General features: G+C 38.1%; 1 protein-coding gene across 1 annotated transcript in view; it reads left to right on the top strand.

Annotated features, from left to right (window-relative positions):
• Window positions 1-22114, top strand: part of LOC117336482 (phosphatidylinositol 4-phosphate 3-kinase C2 domain-containing subunit beta-like) — a gene marked incomplete at its 3' end in the record, with an annotated part of 48147 nt that extends 26033 nt beyond the window's left edge. Inside the window, 8 exon segments of the mRNA XM_033897030.1 lie at window positions 2018-2185; window positions 3214-3319; window positions 4958-5019; window positions 7004-7084; window positions 7843-8031; window positions 9865-9958; window positions 19241-19335; window positions 21941-22114. Of these exon segments, the coding sequence (XP_033752921.1) occupies window positions 2018-2185; window positions 3214-3319; window positions 4958-5019; window positions 7004-7084; window positions 7843-8031; window positions 9865-9958; window positions 19241-19335; window positions 21941-22114 (969 nt within the window).
• Window positions 22115-22327: the final 213 nt, after the last annotated feature.

The following is a 22327-nucleotide window of genomic DNA, read 5'->3' as shown; positions in this document are numbered from 1 at the left end:
GTCAATATGTTAACTGCCTGACTCATCCTTGGAGATTTCTGGAGAATACTGTATATACCACTCATATTGAATACTGTACATACTATACTCATATTGAATACTGTACATACTATACTCACATTGAATACTGTACATGCTATACTCATATTGAATACTGTACATACTACTCATATTGAATACTGTACAGACTACTCATATTGAATACTGTACATACTACTCATATTGAATACTGTACATACCACTCATATTGAATACTGTACATACCACTCATATTGAATACTGTACATACCACTCATATTGAATACTGCACATACCACTCATATTGAATACTGCACATACCACTCATATTGAATACTGTACATACTATACTCATATTGAATACTGTACATACCACTCATATTGAATACTGTACATACTATACTCATATTGAATACTGTACATACCACTCATATTGATTACTGTACATACCACTCATATTGAATACTGTACATTCTAGTCATACTGAATACTGTACATACCACTCATATTGAATGTTGTACATACCACTCATATTGAATACTGTACATACCACTCATATTGAATACTGTACATACCACTCATATTGATTACTGTACATACCACTCATATTGAATACTGTACATTCTAGTCATACTGAATACTGTACATACCTCTCATATTGAATGTTGTACATACCACTCATATTGAATACTGTACATACCACTCATATTGATTACTGTACATACCACTCATATTGAATACTGTACATACTACTCATATTGAATACTGTAAATACTACTCATATTGAATACTTTACATGCTATACTCATATTGAATACTGTACATACCACTCATATTGAATACTGTACATACTATACTCATATTGAATACTGTACATACTATACTCATATTGAATACATACTGTACATACTACTCATATTGAATACTTTACATGCTATACTCATATTGAATACTTTACATGCTATACTCATATTGAATACTTTACATACTATACTCATATTGAATACTGTACGTACCACTCATATTGAATACTGTACAGACTACTCATATTGAATACTGTACAGACTACTCATATTGAATACTGAACATACCACTCATATTGAATACTGAACATACTATACTCATATTGAATACTGTACATTCTAGTCATACTGAATACTGTACATACCACTCATATTGAATACTGTACAGACTACTCATATTGAATACTGTACATGCCACTCATATTGATTACTGTACATACCACTCATATTGATTACTGTACATTCTAGTCATACTGAATACTGTGCATACCACTCATATTGAATACTGAACATACCACTCATATTGAATACTGTACATGCCACTCATATTGATTACTGTACATATTACTCATACTTAATACTGTATAGATTAATCATGCTCAATCTGTTTTCTCCTAGATATGATGAATATAAGATCATCTGCAGTCTTCATTATGGCAGACAGAAGATTGATATTGATGTTGTGACAACATGTAAAACCATCTCCAAGACCGAACTTTGTGGACTTGAGTGTATACTTTGGGATGAATGGTACGTTAAAGTTAGAGGGTTCTTGGGTTCTTGTTATCCCAGTCACTTTGGAGATCATAGTAGAAATCTGTCTTCTTTATACACATAATCATTTCGAAGGATCAAGGTGAGCTTATGCCGTACTGTGGCGTCAGGTGTCAGGCGTCCGCCCGTCAACAATTGACTTTTCATTATCGCTGATTGGAATTAAACAAAGTTTGCCTGGAAGCTTCTCTAGGTAGTTGAAATCAAAATTGTATAATTGGTGGGCTGACCCCTGGGGGCTTGTTGGATGGGGCCAAAAGGGGTCAATTTAACTATATTGACAAAAACGACTTCTTCTCTGAAACTATAAGTAATGGATATCACTCATATTTGACTAGTAGTACCCCTATTGGATGGGTATTCAAAATTGTACAAATGGTGGGTCTGACCCCACAAGTTCACCTTTTTATCTGCTTTTCCAGGGTGAGTTTTGATGAAATGCCAGTCCAAGTGTTGCCAAGGGAAACCAGAGTGTGCATGACACTTTGTGGTGTCAAGGTGGTCCCCAATAGCAACCAGAATAATCCACAGGGAACCAAGGTTTTGTCACCCCTAGGTGGCGTTACTGTACAACTTTACAACCAGAAAGGGTAAGTAGACTGCCCCTGACAAGGTCAATTTAACTTACAACTAAAACAAGTTGTGTTGTTTCCCCTGACAAGGCCAACTTAACTAAGACAGGATGAATAATTTATCCATGCAATGTTATTGTGACTTACAGCTAAAATAAAGTGAGTTGTCTCCCCTTTGAAAAGGTTACTTCCCCCCTTAACCAGAAAAGGTTTCCCTTTGATAAAATGTAAAACTTGAGTGGTCAACCCTCCAGCTATAAATTGACAATTTTCTGTATTATTTACCGGACACCTTATCAGTGGTAACCTGTTGTTAACTATAAATTGACAATTTTCTGTATTATTTACCAGACACCTTATCAGTGGTAACCTGTTGTTAACTAGAAATTGACAATTTTCTGTATTATTTACCGGACACCTTATCAGTGGTAACCTGTAGTTAACTAGAAATTGACAATTTTCTGTATTATTTACCGGACACCTTATCAGTGGTAACCTGTAGTTAACTAGAAATTGACAATTTTCTGTATTATTTACCAGACACCTAATCAGTGTTAACCTGTTGTTAACTAGAAATTGACAATTTTCTGTATTATTTACCGGACACCTTATCAGTGGTAACCTGTAGTTAACTATAAATTGACAATTTTCTGTATTATTTACCAGACACCTTATCAGTGGTAACCTGTAGTTAACTATAAATTGACAATTTTCTGTATTATTTACCAGACACCTAATCAGTGTTAACCTGTAGTTAACTAGAAATTGACAATTTTCTGTATTATTTACCGGACACCTTATCAGTGGTAACCTGTTGTTAACTATAAATTGACAATTTTCTGTATTATTTACCAGACACCTAATCAGTGTTAACCTGTAGTTAACTATAAATTGACAATTTTCTGTATTATTTACCAGACACCTTATCAGTGGTAACCTGTTGGTTAACTAGAAATTGACAATTTTCTGTATTATTTACCAGACATCTCATTAGAGGTAACCTGTTGGTTAACTAGAAATTGACAATTTTCTGTATTATTTACCAGACACCTTATCAGTGGTAACCTGTTGGTTCCCCTTAAGATGTACAGCGTGGCCGACCCCTTCATCCCTTTCTGTTCCTCACTACAGTCGGATGCAGCACTCATGCAGGTAGATAGTCTTTCAGATTTATTTGTGGATAGGTCCATGCACAATGGACTTGATTAATTGTCTGATTGCTTGTAAACTTAATACATTTACGATCATCACCTGATTTGCTCTACTGCCTGCTATCAATTTTCTTATAGCCCTGAATCTCAATCATCATTTGGGCAAATTTGGGTTTTAACTTCCAGAGGTCACTGTAAATAGATTTATGACTTCCTCACTCTACCAACTTCATAAATTATACTGGATTGTCCTGAAACTTCTATCAACCTGAACCTTAACAACTATCATCTCTTGTTATGATATTCAGTTGTCAATTCACCATCAATCAACTCATTTAAAAGCAACCTTAACAAGTACTGGTCTAACAAGGAGATCAAGTTCCACCCATCCTGCTACACGTACTAGTTAAATAACGACCCGCAAATATTCTGTATAACACCTACCACCTATACAGTCTATACATGTATATAAAGATAGTGACCCTAGATACAGATGGTGTGTCAACTGTTAATAGTCCAAATATGAAACTGAACACCAATTCGTCTTTTGTGAATGAAAATTGATGACCATATTGAGGAAATTAGAATATTGTACAATATTTAAAAAAAAAAAATTTTTTAATGAGGAATCTACTATACTTGATACATAATTAAACATGCGCACTGTAAATAGAAGTATATAAACAGGTGGTCAAGAAGCGGACACGCTTACAAGAAGACCGATAACTGCTATTGCTATTGCTATTGGTAGTGTTTTCTGAGTGAGGTATTGATTAGAAAATTCTTACCATGTCATGTGGGGTATTAGTCTTTATTGAATTGTTTGAAGTGGTTCCTTGCTCACATTTGAAGTTTTTATGCTGAATATAAATGACCACTAAGAGTAAAGGTGAGAAAAGAAGAGACAATGTCAAACTTACATAAAACTGATAGAAACATCATAAGTAATATATAGAGGATATCTAACAGTGTCTTCAGTAATACCAAATATATTTCACGAGTGGGGCTAATATTTTGATATTTTTCACGAGTGCGCAGCACGAGTGAAAAATATCAAAATATTAGCCACACGAGTGAAATATATTTGGTTTTACTGAAGACACTGTTAGATATTCTGTTTATTACATTTTTTATCAACGAAAACCCTACCCCGTATGCTAACTAGAACTACAGCGATAATTTGTAAACAAAAAAAGTAGTTTCCCCTGTCCAGGTGCTGACATATATGTCGGGCTTTCTGATTGGTCAATTATTTTGGTATTTTCTAATCATTAATTTGATTGGTCAAATCAGCAAATATGATATTCTTCACTAGTGAAAAATATCACTTTTATAGAATGAATAATTTTTGATATTTCACTGGTAAAAATGTAATAAATAGCTAAACCTTGAGCTCATTATATCAAATACAGTGGGGTCATAAAAACCTTCCAGTAATCCTGAGTATTGGGGTGAGCGAATGTAAATTCTCTATAATTTTAACTGTCGGAACTGAATTTTACTTCGAGTTAAGCAGGGTCTTCGAGTTATCAGTCTGAGAGTTCAAGATAATGAGGTTTGACTGTATCTACAACATAATGTTGTTATTGATAGAATTTTATAACAGGATGTCTGACAGAAATCTCTTGATTTATTTTAGATCAATCTTCCTGACTTTGGAAAACAGATAGTGTTCCCTGAAGTTTACATGCCCAAATCAAGGTAAAGTGTTGTTGTTGAAACAAGATTGGTTAGCTACTTGACATGCCAATATCTACATTGATCATACATATGTTTTACTGAGCTCAACTTTGCTCAAATGCATTACCTTGACCCACTTTTAAGGTCACAGGGTCAAATGTGTGAAAGAGTTTGATGGACATCTTAAGAATCTGAACAACCAAGTCACATAGTTATATCTGGTCAGTAGAGATTACTCTGATGAAGGCTGCCAAGTTTGATGACCTTGACCTACTGTTAAGTTCACGTCGGTCAAAGGTCATACAATTTTTAAGGAATTGTCATGAATAACCGGGGATCATGAATAACCGGGGGTCAAAAGGTAGTAAAATTTTACCAATGTCGCACTTGGATTAAGGTAATGCACTCTATTCCTCCTTGACCTTGACCTACTTTCATAGTCAAAGGGGTCAAATGTGACAAAATCTTTCAGCTTCTGAATAACTCACATACTATAAGGCACTGTGTCATGTTGTTTGACCTGTTTATATGTTAGCATGCTGAGTTCAAATAAATTATCTTGAATCAATGTCAAGGTCACAGTATAAATTATTTATAAGAAATATTCCTAAGAAACCGAGTGGACATGATATTTGACCTGTAACAGTTTAGTGGTACATGGCCATTTGGCCTCTTTTTCCTGCAATGTGACACTTATTAGGAATATTGATACAGCACCTTAAAATTTGGGCTCAGGTTTGTGAGCCTTGCCCATTTCTTTAGATAAAATTACCAACAGACAATTAATTCAAATATTGCATAAATGAAACAATCTTAATTGAATATATTAAAAAGTATAGAGCAATAAAATCAAACAATGATTTAATGTAGATATAGAGTGTGAAACAACAGTAAGATTAATGACACGCCCACTGTTAGATTAATGACACGCCCACTGTTAGATTAATGACACACCCACTGTTAGATTAATGACACGCCCACTGTTAGATTAATGACACACCCACTGTTAGATTAATGACACGCCCACTGTTAGATTAATGACACACCCACTGTTAGACTAATGACACGCCCACTGTTAGACTAATGGCCCACCCACTGTTAGATTAATGGCACGCCCACTGTTAGACTAATGGCACAACTACTGTTAGACTAATGGCACGCCCACTGTTAGATTAATGACACCCCACTGATAGACTAATGGCCCACCCACTGTTAGACTAATGACACACCCATTGATAGATTAATGGCCCACCCACTGTTAGACTAATGGCACGCCCACTGTTGGACTAATGACACGTCCTCTGTAAGATTAATGACACGCCCACTGTTAGAATAATGACACGCCCACTATTAGAATAATGACACGCCCACTATTAGAATAATGACACGCCCACTGTTGGACTAATCACACGCCCACTGTTAGATTAATCACACGCCCACTGTTAGAATAATGACACGCCCACTGTTAGATTAATGACACGCCCACTGTTAGATTAATGACACGCCCATTGTTAGATTAATGGCATGCCCACTGTTAGATTAATGACATGCCCACTGTTAGACTAATGACACGCCCACTGTTAGATTAATGGCATGCCCACTGATAGATTAATGACACACCCACTGATAGAATAATGACACGCCCACTATTAGATTAATGACACGCCCACTGTTAGATTAATGACACACCAACTGTTAGATTAATGACAGATAATTAATGACACGACCACTGTTAGACTAATGACACGCCCACTGTTAGATTAATGACATGCCCATTGTTAGATTAATGACATGCCCATTGTTAGATTAATGACACGCCCACTTATAGACTAATGACATGTCCACTGTTAGACTAATGACACGCCCACTGTTAGAGTAATGACACGCCCACTGTTAGATTAATGACAGATTAATGACACGCACACTGTTAGAATAATGACACGCCCACTGTTAGATTAATGACACGCCCATGAGTGTTCCAGTAATGATTTTTTTGTGATTTCAGTGAGAAGAAAGCATTTTCGTCTTTGTTACCAGAAATACAGAAAATTGTAACAGACACTATGGAAAAGGACTGTGTGTCATCGTAAGTTACTCTCTCTTTCATCATTGTCTCTTATTTTGAAAATGAATCATGCTTTCGATTAAGGATTCGTTTTTTTGATGAATCTTGTATTCAATTAGATCAGAGAAGACAATCCTTCTATTTTGATATATACACAATGTATTTTGTATTTTTGATTTTATTTTTGATATACATGTCGTACATTAATTTATATTTTGTTTAATATTTCTTGTTTAAATGACATCACAGCTAAAACATAATATTTAATATTTCATTGAATTTTTGTGTTTGTATAATTCCAATTATGTTTCCATGCTGTTTAGTTGTTCATAGTCTAATGTACATGTGGACATTTACATAAGGGGAAAATTTGCACTTATTACGCGGAGTCCTTTCAATCGCGAAATTTCCCCCACACATATATCATTTTGATATCAATTTGCGTAATCTCAAACTGTAAATGAAGGAGGATCAATCGCAAAAATTACCTCCAAATGTAAAGTTTATATATCAAAATCACAAAATTAACTTTGGATCGCCGTGAAAATAACCACGTTTACAGTATTCTAAATGTAAAGCATGATGAAGAATAACTGGAAGCTCTAAATAAGATAAATGTCCATTGATTTACATTGATACATTAAATTATATAGAGAGTGGTGATATAGTTTTAACTACATGTATGTGTCTGTAAGTGTAACATGTTAGTGGTGTTAGTCCAGTTTTCTCAGACTGGCGTAGTAAGGCTGTTTATTTTTCAATTTTTGTCCCTAACACAGTTGTCAGGCAGATGAACTGGAGATACTTTGGCGTTACCGTAACTATCTACACGATTTCCCGGATGTGTTGCCATGGATACTACAGGGTGTGGAACGCTGGGATTGGGCGAGTCTCTCTGAGGTTTACTCATTACTACAGAACTGGGGTGGTATAGACCCGATGCAGGCTTTGGAGCTGCTCCAACCACAGTAAGTCCCAATGCATCTTTCCAGGATGAATATATAGTGTTCACAAAACTTCTTTTTATTATATCTTGTTCGATGCATCAAGTAAATACTATTTGGTTTTATATTTCATGAAATGAAAAAAGAAATACAAAGGTAAAAGACTTTGTTGTTTCAAAGTTACCAAGATACTGAGTGTAATATTGTTTTTATAAGATTTTATTGAAACAGGTGTCCATTTGTCTTTCCATGAACCTAAGAGGGAAACATTATGTTCTGTACTTGTAGTTACACGTATCTAACATTACCAATAACACTAGTAACAGAATACTTGTAGTTACACGTATCTAACACTACAGAATACTTGTAGATACACGTATCTAACATTACAGAATACTTGTAGTTACATGTATCTAACATTACAGAATACTTGTAGTTACACGTATATAACACTACAGAATACTTGTAGTTACACGTATTTAACATTACAGAATACTTGTAGTTACACATATCTAACATTACCAATAACACTACAGAACACTTGTAGTTACACATATCTAACACTACAGAATACTTGTAGTTACATGTATCTAACATTACAGAATACTTGTAGTTACACGTATCTAACATTACCAATAACACTACAGATACTTTGTAGTACACTATCTAACACTACAGAACACTTGTAGTTACACATGTATCTAACACTACAGAATACTTGTAGTTACACGTATCTAACAGTACAGAATACTTGTAGTTACACATATCTAACATTACAGAATACTTGTAGTTACATGTATCTAACATTACCAATAACAGTACAGAATACTTGTAGTTACACATATCTAACACTACAGAATACTTGTAGTTACATGTATCTAACATTACAGAATACTTGTAGTTACATGTATCTAACATTACAGAATACTTGTAGTTACACGTATCTAACATTACCAATAACACTACAGAATACTTGTAGTTACACATATCTAACACTACAGAATACTTGTAGTTACATGTATCTAACATTACAGAATACTTGTAGTTACACGTATCTAACATTACCAATAACACTACAGAATACTTGTAGTTACACATATCTAACACTACAGAATACTTGTAGTTACATGTATCTAACATTACAGAATACTTGTAGTTACACGTATCTAACATTACCAATAACACTACAGAATACTTGTAGTTACACATATCTAACATTACAGAATACTTGTAGTTACACGTATCTAACATTACAGAATACTTGTAGTTACACGTATCTAACATTACAGAATACTTGTAGTTACACGTATCTAACATTACAGAATACTTGTAGTTACACATATCTAACACTACAGAATACTTGTAGTTACACGTATCTAACACTACAGAATACTTGTAGTTACACGTATCTAACATTACAGAATACTTGTAGTTACACGTATCTAACATTACAGAATACTTGTAGTTACACATATCTAACACTACAGAATACTTGTAGTTACACGTATCTAACACTACAGAATACTTGTAGTTACACGTATCTAACATTACAGAATACTTGTAGTTACACGTATCTAACATTACAGAATACTTGTAGTTACACATATCTAACATTACAGAATACTTGTAGTTACACGTATCTAACACTACAGAATACTTGTAGTTACACGTATCTAACACTACAGAATACTTGTAGTTACACATATCTAACACTACAGAATACTTGTAGTTACACGTATCTAACATTACAGAATACTTGTAGTTACACGTATCTAACACTACAGAATACTTGTAGATTACACGTATCTAACATTACAGAATATTTGTAGTTTACACCTATCTTCTTTTTGATAACAGATATCCCGACATTACAGTGAGGAAATTTGCTGTTGACTGCCTTAAGAAAATGGCAACAGATGACTTGATTGAGTTTATACCACAACTGATCCAGGTAATAATCCCCACATTGTATACCACACCTGATCCAGGTAATAATCCCCACATTGTATACCACAACTGATCCAGGTAATAATCCCCACATTGTATACCACACCTGATCCAGGTAATAATCCCCACATTGTATACCACACCTGATCCAGGTAATAATCCCCACATTGTATACCACACATGATCCAGGTAATAATCCCCACATTGTATACCACACCTGATCCAGGTAATAATCCCCACATTGTATACCACACCTGATCCAGGTAATAATCCCCACATTGTATACCACACCTGATCCAGGTAATAATCCCCACATTGTATACCACACCTGATCCAGGTAATAATCCCCACATTGTATACCACACCTGATCCAGGTAATAATCCCCACATTGTATACCACACCTGATCCAGGTAATAATCCCCACATTGTATACCACACCTGATCCAGGTAATAATCCCCACATTGTATACCACACCTGATCAGGTAATAATCCCCACATTTTATACCACAACTGATCCAGGTAATAATCCCACATTGTATACCACACCTGATCCAGGTAATAATCCCCACATTGTATACCACACCTGATCCAGGTAATAATCCCCACATTGTATACCACACCTGATCCAGGTAATAATCCCCACATTGTATACCACACCTGATCCAGGTAATAATCCCCACATTGTATACCACACCTGATCCAGGTAATAATCCCCACATTGTATACCACACCTGATCCAGGTAATAATCCCCACATTGTATACCACACCTGATCCAGGTAATAATCCCCACATTGTATACCACACCTGATCCAGGTAATAATCCCCACATTGTATACCACACCTGATCCAGGTAATAATCCCCACATTGTATACCACACCTGATCCAGGTAATAATCCCCACATTGTATACCACACCTGATCCAGGTAATAATCCCCACATTGTATACCACACCTGATCCAGGTAATAATCCCCACATTGTATACCACACCTGATCCAGGTAATAATCCCCACATTGTATACCACACCTGATCCAGGTAATAATCCCCATATTGTATACCACACCTGATCCAGGTAATAATCCCCACATTGTATACCACACCTGATCCAGGTAATAATCCCCACATTGTATACCACACCTGATCCAGGTAATAATCCCCACATTGTATACCACACCTGATCCAGGTAATAATCCCCACATTGTATACCACACCTGATCCAGGTAATAATCCCCACATTGTATACCACACCTGATCCAGGTAATAATCCCCACATTGTATACCACACCTGATCCAGGTAATAATCCCCACATTGTATACCACACCTGATCCAGGTAATAATCCCCACATTGTATACCACACCTGATCCAGGTAATAATCCCCACATTGTATACCACACCTGATCCAGGTAATAATCCCCACATTGTATACCACACCTGATCCAGGTAATAATCCCCACATTGTATACCACACCTGATCCAGGTAATAATCCCCACATTGTATACCACACCTGATCAGGTAATAATCCCCACATTGTATACCACACCTGATCCAGGTAATAATCCCCACATTGTATACCACACCTGATCCAGGTAATAATCCCCACATTGTATACCACACCTGATCCAGGTAATAATCCCCACATTGTATACCACACCTGATCCAGGTAATAATCCCCACATTGTATACCACACCTGATCCAGGTAATAATCCCCACATTGTATACCACACCTGATCCAGGTAATAATCCCCACATTGTATACCACACCTGATCCAGGTAATAATCCCCACATTGTATACCACAACTGATCCAGGTACTAATCCCCATATTGTATACCACACCTGATCCAGGTAATAATCCCCACATTGTATACCACACCTGATCCAGGTAATAATCCCCACATTGTATACCACAACTGATCCAGGTAATAATCCCCACATTGTATACCACAACTGATCCAGGTAATAATCCCCACATTGTATACCACACCTGATCCAGGTAATAATCCCCACATTGTATACCACACCTGATCCAGGTAATAATCCCCACATTGTATACCACACCTGATCCAGGTAATAATCCCCACATTGTATACCACACCTGATCCAGGTAATAATCCCCACATTGTATACCACACCTGATCCAGGTAATAATCCCCACATTGTATACCACACCTGATCCAGGTAATAATCCCCACATTGTATACCACACCTGATCCAGGTAATAATCCCCACATTGTATACCACACCTGATCCAGGTAATAATCCCCACATTGTATACCAAACCTGATCCAGGTAATAATCCCCACATTGTATACCACAACTGATCCAGGTAATAATCCCCACATTGTATACCACACCTGATCCAGGTAATAATCCCCACATTGTATACCACACCTGATCCAGGTAATAATCCCCACATTGTATACCACAACTGATCCAGGTAATAATCCCCACATTGTATACCACACCTGATCAGGTAATAATCCCCACATTGTATACCACACCTGATCCAGGTAATAATCCCCACATTGTATACCACACCTGATCCAGGTAATAATCCCCACATTGTATACCACACCTGATCCAGGTAATAATCCCCACATTGTATACCACACCTGATCCAGGTAATAATCCCCACATTGTATACCACACCTGATCCAGGTAATAATCCCCACATTGTATACCACACCTGATCAGGTAATAATCCCCACATTGTATACCACACCTGATCCAGGTAATAATCCCCACATTGTATACCACACCTGATCCAGGTAATAATCCCCACATTGTATACCACACCTGATCCAGGTAATAATCCCCACATTGTATACCACACCTGATCCAGGTAATAATCCCCACATTGTATACCACACCTGATCCAGGTAATAATCCCCACATTGTATACCACACCTGATCCAGGTAATAATCCCCACATTGTATACCACACCTGATCAGGTAATAATCCCCACATTGTATACCACACCTGATCCAGGTAATAATCCCCACATTGTATACCACACCTGATCAGGTAATAATCCCCACATTGTATACCACACCTGATCCAGGTAATAATCCCCACATTGTATACCACACCTGATCCAGGTAATAATCCCCACATTGTATACCACACCTGATCCAGGTAATAATCCCCACATTGTATACCACAACTGATCCAGGTAATAATCCCCACATTGTATACCACACCTGATCCAGGTAATAATCCCCACATTGTATACCACACCTGATCCAGGTAATAATCCCCACATTGTATACCACACCTGATCCAGGTAATAATCCCCACATTGTATACCACACCTGATCCAGGTAATAATCCCCACATTGTATACCACACCTGATCCAGGTAATAATCCCCACATTGTATACCACACCTGATCCAGGTAATAATCCCCACATTGTATACCACACCTGATCCAGGTAATAATCCCCACATTGTATACCACAACCTGATCCAGGTAATAATCCCCACATTGTATACCACACCTGATCCAGGTAATAATCCCCACATTGTATACCACACCTGATCCAGGTAATAATCCCCACATTGTATACCACACCTGATCCAGGTAATAATCCCCACATTGTATACCACACCTGATCCAGGTAATAATCCCCACATTGTATACCACACCTGATCCAGGTAATAATCCCCACATTGTATACCACACCTGATCCAGGTAATAATCCCCACATTGTATACCACACCTGATCCAGGTAATAATCCCCACATTGTATACCACACCTGATCCAGGTAATAATCCCCACATTGTATACCACACCTGATCCAGGTAATAATCCCCACATTGTATACCACACCTGATCCAGGTAATAATCCCCACATTGTATACCACACCTGATCCAGGTAATAATCCCCACATTGTATACCACACCTGATCCAGGTAATAATCCCCACATTGTATACCACACCTGATCCAGGTAATAATCCCCACATTGTATACCACACCTGATCCAGGTAATAATCCCCACATTGTATACCACACCTGATCCAGGTAATAATCCCCACATTGTATACCACACCTGATCCAGGTAATAATCCCCACATTGTATACCACACCTGATCCAGGTAATAATCCCCACATTGTATACCACACCTGATCAGGTAATAATCCCCAGATTGTATACCACACCTGATCCAGGTAATAATCCCCACATTGTATACCACACCTGATCCAGGTAATAATCCCCACATTGTATACCACACCTGATCCAGGTAATAATCCCCACATTGTATACCACACCTGATCAGGTAATAATCCCCACATTGTATACCACACCTGATCCAGGTAATAATCCCCACATTGTATACCACACCTGATCCAGGTAATAATCCCCACATTGTATACCACACCTGATCCAGGTAATAATCCCCACATTGTATACCACACCTGATCCAGGTAATAATCCCCACATTGTATACCACACCTGATCCAGGTAATAATCTCCCACATTGTATACCACACCTGATCCAGGTAATAATCCCCACATTGTATACCACACCTGATCCAGGTAATAATCCCCACATTGTATACCACACCTGATCAGGTAATAATCCCCACATTGTATACCACACCTGATCCAGGTAATAATCCCCATATTGTATACCACACCTGATCCAGGTAATAATCCCCACATTGTATACCACACCTGATCCAGGTAATAATCCCCACATTGTATACCACACCTGATCCAGGTAATAATCCCCACATTGTATACCACACCTGATCCAGGTAATAATCCCCACATTGTATACCACACCTGATCCAGGTAATAATCCCCACATTGTATACCACACCTGATCCAGGTAATAATCCCCACATTGTATACCACACCTGATCCAGGTAATAATCCCCACATTGTATACCACACCTGATCAGGTAATAATCCCCACATTGTATACCACACCTGATCCAGGTAATAATCCCCACATTGTATACCACACCTGATCCAGGTAATAATCCCCACATTGTATACCACACCTGATCCAGGTAATAATCCCCACATTGTATACCACACCTGATCCAGGTAATAATCCCCACATTGTATACCACACCTGATCCAGGTAATAATCCCCACATTGTATACCACACCTGATCCAGGTAATAATCCCCACATTGTATACCACAACCTGATCCAGGTAATAATCCCCACATTGTATACCACACCTGATCAGGTAATAATCCCCACATTGTATACCACACCTGATCCAGGTAATAATCCCCACATTGTATACCACACCTGATCCAGGTAATAATCCCCACATTGTATACCACACCTGATCCAGGTAATAATCCCCACATTGTATACCACACCTGATCCAGGTAATAATCCCCACATTGTATACCACACCTGATCCAGGTAATAATCCCCACATTGTATACCACACCTGATCCAGGTAATAATCCCCACATTGTATACCACACCTGATCCAGGTAATAATCCCCACATTGTATACCACACCTGATCCAGGTAATAATCCCCACATTGTATACCACACCTGATCCAGGTAATAATCCCCACATTGTATACCACACCTGATCCAGGTAATAATCCCCACATTGTATACCACACCTGATCCAGGTAATAATCCCCACATTGTATACCACACCTGATCCAGGTAATAATCCCCACATTGTATACCACACCTGATCCAGGTAATAATCCCCACATTGTATACCACACCTGATCCAGGTAATAATCCCCACATTGTATACCACACCTGATCCAGGTAATAATCCCCACATTGTATACCACACCTGATCCAGGTAATAATCCCCACATTGTATACCACACCTGATCCAGGTAATAATCCCCACATTGTATACCACACCTGATCCAGGTAATAATCCCCACATTGTATACCACACCTGATCCAGGTAATAATCCCCACATTGTATACCACACCTGATCCAGGTAATAATCCCCACATTGTATACCACACCTGATCCAGGTAATAATCCCCACATTGTATACCACACCTGATCCAGGTAATAATCCCCACATTGTATACCACACCTGATCCAGGTAATAATCCCCACATTGTATACCACACCTGATCCAGGTAATAATCCCCACATTGTATACCACACCTGATCCAGGTAATAATCCCCACATTGTATACCACACCTGATCCAGGTAATAATCCCCACATTGTATACCACACCTGATCCAGGTAATAATCCCCACATTGTATACCACACCTGATCCAGGTAATAATCCCCACATTGTATACCACACCTGATCCAGGTAATAATCCCCACATTGTATACCACACCTGATCCAGGTAATAATCCCCACATTGTATACCACACCTGATCCAGGTAATAATCCCCACATTGTATACCACACCTGATCCAGGTAATAATCCCCACATTGTATACCACACCTGATCCAGGTAATAATCCCCACATTGTATACCACACCTGATCCAGGTAATAATCCCCACATTGTATACCACAACTGATCCAGGTAATAATCCCCACATTGTATACCACACCTGATCCAGGTAATAATCCCCACATTGTATACCACACCTGATCCAGGTAATAATCCCCACATTGTATACCACACCTGATCCAGGTAATAATCCCCACATTGTATACCACAACTGATCCAGGTAATAATCCCCACATTGTATACCACACCTGATCCAGGTAATAATCCCCACATTGTATACCACACCTGATCCAGGTAATAATCCCCACATTGTATACCACACCTGATCCAGGTAATAATCCCCACATTGTATACCACACCTGATCCAGGTAATAATCCCCACATTGTATACCACACCTGATCCAGGTAATAATCCACACATTGTATACCACACCTGATCCAGGTAATAATCCCCACATTGTATACCACACCTGATCCAGGTAATAATCCCCACATTGTATACCACACCTGATCCAGGTAATAATCCCCACATTGTATACCACACCTGATCCAGGTAATAATCCCCACATTGTATACCACACCTGATCCAGGTAATAATCCCCACATTGTGTCTATGATTAGTGTTGATGTTACAGGGATTATCTTGGTCTTTATACTGTACTTGCTGATATTCAAAATTTTCCAAGTTGTGGATTCTGTGTAGTCTCCCAGTATAAATCAATTACAGTCATAACTCGTTAACTTGAAGGCATCGGGATCGTGTAAAAACTTTTGAGTTAGCCGAGTCTTCGAGTTAACCAAGTTTCAAGGTAGACATGTTGGTATAGGTCTAAATATATGGGTTTTTTAAAATCCTTAACAGAAACACGCTTATTTGATTTCAAATAATATTAATAAAATCTTATTTATTATTTATACTAAAATGACATTTCTAATAAATACAAAATTTTCATGTAATACTGTTGTATCGTTTTGAAATCAAATCAGCATGTGTACCTGTGATAGGAAGTCGTGTCCGACATGTCATTTCAAAGTGAGTGAAAGACAAGAAGATTACCTACCACACAATTTCAGCCGGAGGGGCGGGGCCCAATAGGGGAAATTGAGACAATTCCTTTAAATCACTACTAGTCATAAAGTTATGAATGGATTTGAACCCAATTTGGTCTGAAACATCCTTGGGGGAAGGGGAACAGATTTTACATAAATGGTGACTCTGACCCCCAAGGGGCTGGAGGTGCAGGGCCCAATAGGGGAAATTGAGGTAATTCCTTTAAATCGCTAGTTGTCTGAAAGGTATGCATGGATTTGAACCCAATTTAGTCAGAAACATCGTTGAGGGAAGGGGAACAGATTTTGCATAAATGGTGACTCTGACCCCCAAGGGGCCGCAGGGGCAGGGCCCAATAGGAGAAATTGAGGCAATTCCTTTAAATCGCTAGTTGTCTGAAAGGTATGAATGGATTTGAACCCAATTTAGTCAGAAACATCGTTGAGGGAAGGGGAACAGATTTTGCATAAATGGTGACTCTGACCCCCAAGGGGCTGGAGGTGCAGGGCCCAATAGGGGAAATTGAGGTAATTCCTTTAAATCGCTAGTTGTCTGAAAGGTATGCATGGATTTGAACCCAATTTAGTCAGAAACATCGTTGAGGGAAGGGGAACAGATTTTGCATAAATGGTGACTCTGACCCCCAAGGGGCCGCAGGGGCAGGGCCCAATAGGAGAAATTGAGGCAATTCCTTTATATCGCTAGTTGTCTGAAAGGTATGAATGGATTTGAACCCAATTTAGTCAGAAACATCGTTGAGGGAAGGGGAACAGATTTTGCATAAATGGTGACTCTGACCCCCAAGGGGCCGCAGGGGCAGGGCCCAATAGGAGAAATTGAGGCAATTCCTTTAAATCACTACTAGTCATAAAATTATGAATGGATTTGAACCCAATTTGGTCTGAAACATCCTTGGGGGAAGGGGAACAGATTTTGTATAGATGGTGACTTCTGACCCCAGAGGGGCCAATAGGTGCGGCCCAATAGGGGAAATAGAGGTGATTCCTTTAAATCGCAACTTGTCACAAAGTTATGAATGGATTTGAACCCAATTTGGTCAGAAACATCCTTGGGGGAAGGGGAACAGATTTTGCATAAATGGTGACTCTGACCCCCGAGGGGCCAAAGGGGCAGGGCCCGGCCCAATAGAGGAAATAGAGGTAATTCCTTTAAATAGCTACTAGTCATAAAGTTATGAATCGATTTGAAAACAATTTGGTCAGAAACATCCTTGGGGGAAGGGGAACAGATTTTGCATAAATGGTGACTCTGTCCCCCAAGGGGCCAAAAGGGCGGGGCCCAATAGGGGAAATAGAGGTAATTCCCTTAAATCGCTACTAGTCATAAAGTTATGAATGGATTTTAACCGAATTTGGTTGGAAACATCCTTTGGGGAAGGGGAACAGATTTTGCATTAATGATGACTTTGACCCCCAAGGGTCCAAATGGGCAGGGCCCCACACGGGAAATAAACGTAATTCATTTAAATCGCTACTAGTCATAAAGTGATGAATGCATGTTCTAAAAACAATTTTTGAGGTCTTTCAGACCCTTAGAGTGTCTGGACTTCGTTATTTCTTTAAAGCACTATACCCATATATAGCACTGTTTGTGATTGACAAATAAAGCGAATTGAACGTGAACTGTATTTTGACATTTGGTCTCTTCCAACCAGGTGAGCGATACAGGCCACATGGACCTCTTGTTATATTGGTTTGATGAGCTAATTACAGAGGAGACATCTTGTCATGATTAAGTAATTATAAAAACTCCTTTTAATTATTTGTAATCTTTTTGTAGGCCCTGAAGTACGAGAGTTATCATGCCTCAGACCTGTCGCGACTTCTACTGGAACAGTCCTGCAAGAGTATCAGATTTGCTCACAAGTTCTTTTGGTAATGTATCCTTACTGGACCAGCTAGGTACCCAATGAAGGAATTGATTTCTGGAAACTTGCTTAATTTGGTGTACTCAAAGTCTGTCTCGTCATTTATAATATAGAGCAGTGATGATCTGTAATACGTGCTGTAAGATACAGTATACAGAAACTGCCATTTATAATATAGAGCAGTGATGATTTGTAATACCTGCTGTAAGATACAGTATACAGAAACTGTCTTACTTGCTGTAAGATACAGTATACAGAAACTGTAATACTTGCTGTAAGATACAGTATACGGAAACTGTCTTACTTGCTGTAAGATACAGTATACAGAAACTGTCTTACCTGCTGTAAGATACAGTATACAGAAACTGTAATACTTGCTGTAAGATACAGTATACAGAAACTGTCTTACTTGCTGTAAGATACAGTATACGGAAACTGTCTTACCTGCTGTCAGATACAGTATACGGAAACTGTCTTACCTGCTGTCAGATACAGTATACGGAAACTGTCTTACCTGCTGTAAGATACAGTATACAGAAACTGTAATACTTGCTGTAAGATACAGTATATGGAAACTGTCTTACCTGCTGTAAGATACAGTATACGGAAACTGTCTTACCTGCTGTCAGATACAGTATACGGAAACTGTCTTACCTGCTGTCAGATACAGTATACAGAAACTGTCTTACCTGCTGTAAGATACAGTATACGGAAACCGTCTTACCTGCTGTAAGATACAGTATACGGAAACCGTCTTACCTGCTGTAAGATACAGTATACGGAAACCGTCTTACCTGCTGTAAGATACAGTATACGGAAACCGTCTTACCTGCTGTAAGATACAGTATACGGAAACCGTCTTACCTGCTGTAAGATTCAGTATACGGAAACCGTCTTACCTGCTGTAAGATACAGTATACGGAAACCGTCTTACCTGCTGTAAGATACAGTATACGGAAACCGTCTTACCTGCTGTAAGATACAGTATACGGAAACCGTCTTACCTGCTGTCAGATACAGTATACGGAAACCGTCTTACCTGCTGTCAGATACAGTATACGGAAACCGTCTTACCTGCTGTAAGATACAGTACCGTATAGCGGGAAATTTTAGCGGTCATAAAATTTGGCGATTTGGTCATGAAAACTGGAAGTTAAATTTTGGCGAGTTAAAATTTAGCGATTTCCATTAAATCTAGGGTTTTAATTTGGCGTTGAGCATATATATTACCTACCGGTATATATAGATAATTATGTTATGCCCATACATTCTATCCATGCTGATGAAGTGTGTTGTCAAATTAGTGTTTATATGTACAAGCAACAGACAAAGAGAATTTAATCAACCGTATGCTATCGACGTGGTCATCTATTGTATGATGTGTATACGTACAGGTATGTTAAACAATGAGTCTACAGGTAAAGTGTTAACATCAGTCCATTGAATGATAAGGGTAGATGGCTTTGTTTTCATAAAAAATAATTATGATGCGATACATGTCATACTTGTATTGCTATACATGTATCGTGAGTAGTTGTTCACTAGCTATAGCTATTCATACCTATCGGCATTTTGGCCGACAGGTGCAAGGCAACAACCAACGTTACGCACCAGTCGTTACTCTCGGGAGTTATCAAAGGTAAATGGCGATCGGAACGGAAACTAATGGCAAAATTGAAATTTTCGCGTCTTTTTAATTGGCGGTGTTAAAATTTGACGGGTTAAATTTTGGCGATCTATATACGGACCCGCCAAATCGCCAAATTAAAGCCCCGCTAAAATTTCCCGCTATACGGTATATGGAAACCGTCTTACCTGCTGTAAGATACAGTATACGGAAACCGTCTTACCTGCTGTAAGATACAGTATACGGAAACCGTCTTACCTGCTGTAAGATACAGTATACGGAAACTGTCTTACCTGCTGTAAGATACAGTATACGGAAACTGTCTTACCTGCTGTAAGATACAGTATACAGAAACTGCCAAGTCATAATGTAGTTGAATGCTTTCATCACAAAATGAGCTAAACATTTTGAGCATAAGATTGCTGCTGGAATAAGCTTACCACTAAAATTGTTGTTTGGAGTAAAATTTAATGTAAATAAATGTTTGGTGTTACCTGAGATTTATTTAAGCATTGAACGGCTTTCAGTTGGCATTCATAGTCAATATGAATGCCAACTGGACAGAGGCAAATTCAACATGAAGCGCTAGTGTGCGCTTCATGTTGAATTTGCGCTAGTGTGCGCTTCATGTTGAATTTGCCTCTGTCCAGTTGGCATTCATATTGACTATGAATGCCAACTGAAAGCCGTTCAATGCTTATATTTACCATCTGCGATTTTTTATTTGTCGTGCAATTTTTTTTTTTAATTTTCAAATTCAAATTTCAGTTGGCAGTTCATAAGCTGGTGAACTCGCCACTGAATTGGTAGGGTTATATAGTGGCAGTGCCATACATTGTACAATGGTAAATATATCAAGTTAACATCATGTGTTGGAAAGCCATACAATTTTTACTTTTAGTATACAGACATAAGTAATTAAAGTGATATGATCTATTTTTAACGTATTGGTTATTTTGATCAGCTCTAATTTGTGTATATCCAGGTTGTTGAAAGGAGCAGCCCAGGATTGTATCTACAAACATCGATATGAACTTATGTTCGTTGCCTTGGTGAGTGTGGCGGGTGACGCCCTCTACCAGGAGTTTAGAAAGCAAGAGGAACTAGTTAAGATTCTTACCACGGCAGCCGAGAAAGTTCAGGTGTCTAAGGAGAAGGACGTAAGTACAGAGAGTCAAACTTATCAGGGGAATCAGGCAAAATCAGAATTCTAATGGACAAAAAACACTTACAGCTATTCATCAAAACAAAATTATTGTTGACTTTGGCATAAAAGACTTAAACGATTCTTATTTTTCATAAAAAAAAATTTTTTTATTTTTTTTTTTAAACTTTGGGTTTAATTGTTTTTTTCCCTTTAAAAAAAGGGAAA

The sequence above is a fragment of the Pecten maximus genome, chromosome 10, assembly GCF_902652985.1.
Source record: "Pecten maximus chromosome 10, xPecMax1.1, whole genome shotgun sequence".
NCBI lineage: Eukaryota > Metazoa > Mollusca > Bivalvia > Pectinida > Pectinidae > Pecten > Pecten maximus.
Note: the sequence above shows the minus strand (reverse complement) of the source record. Positions and strands in the feature narration are given on the sequence as shown.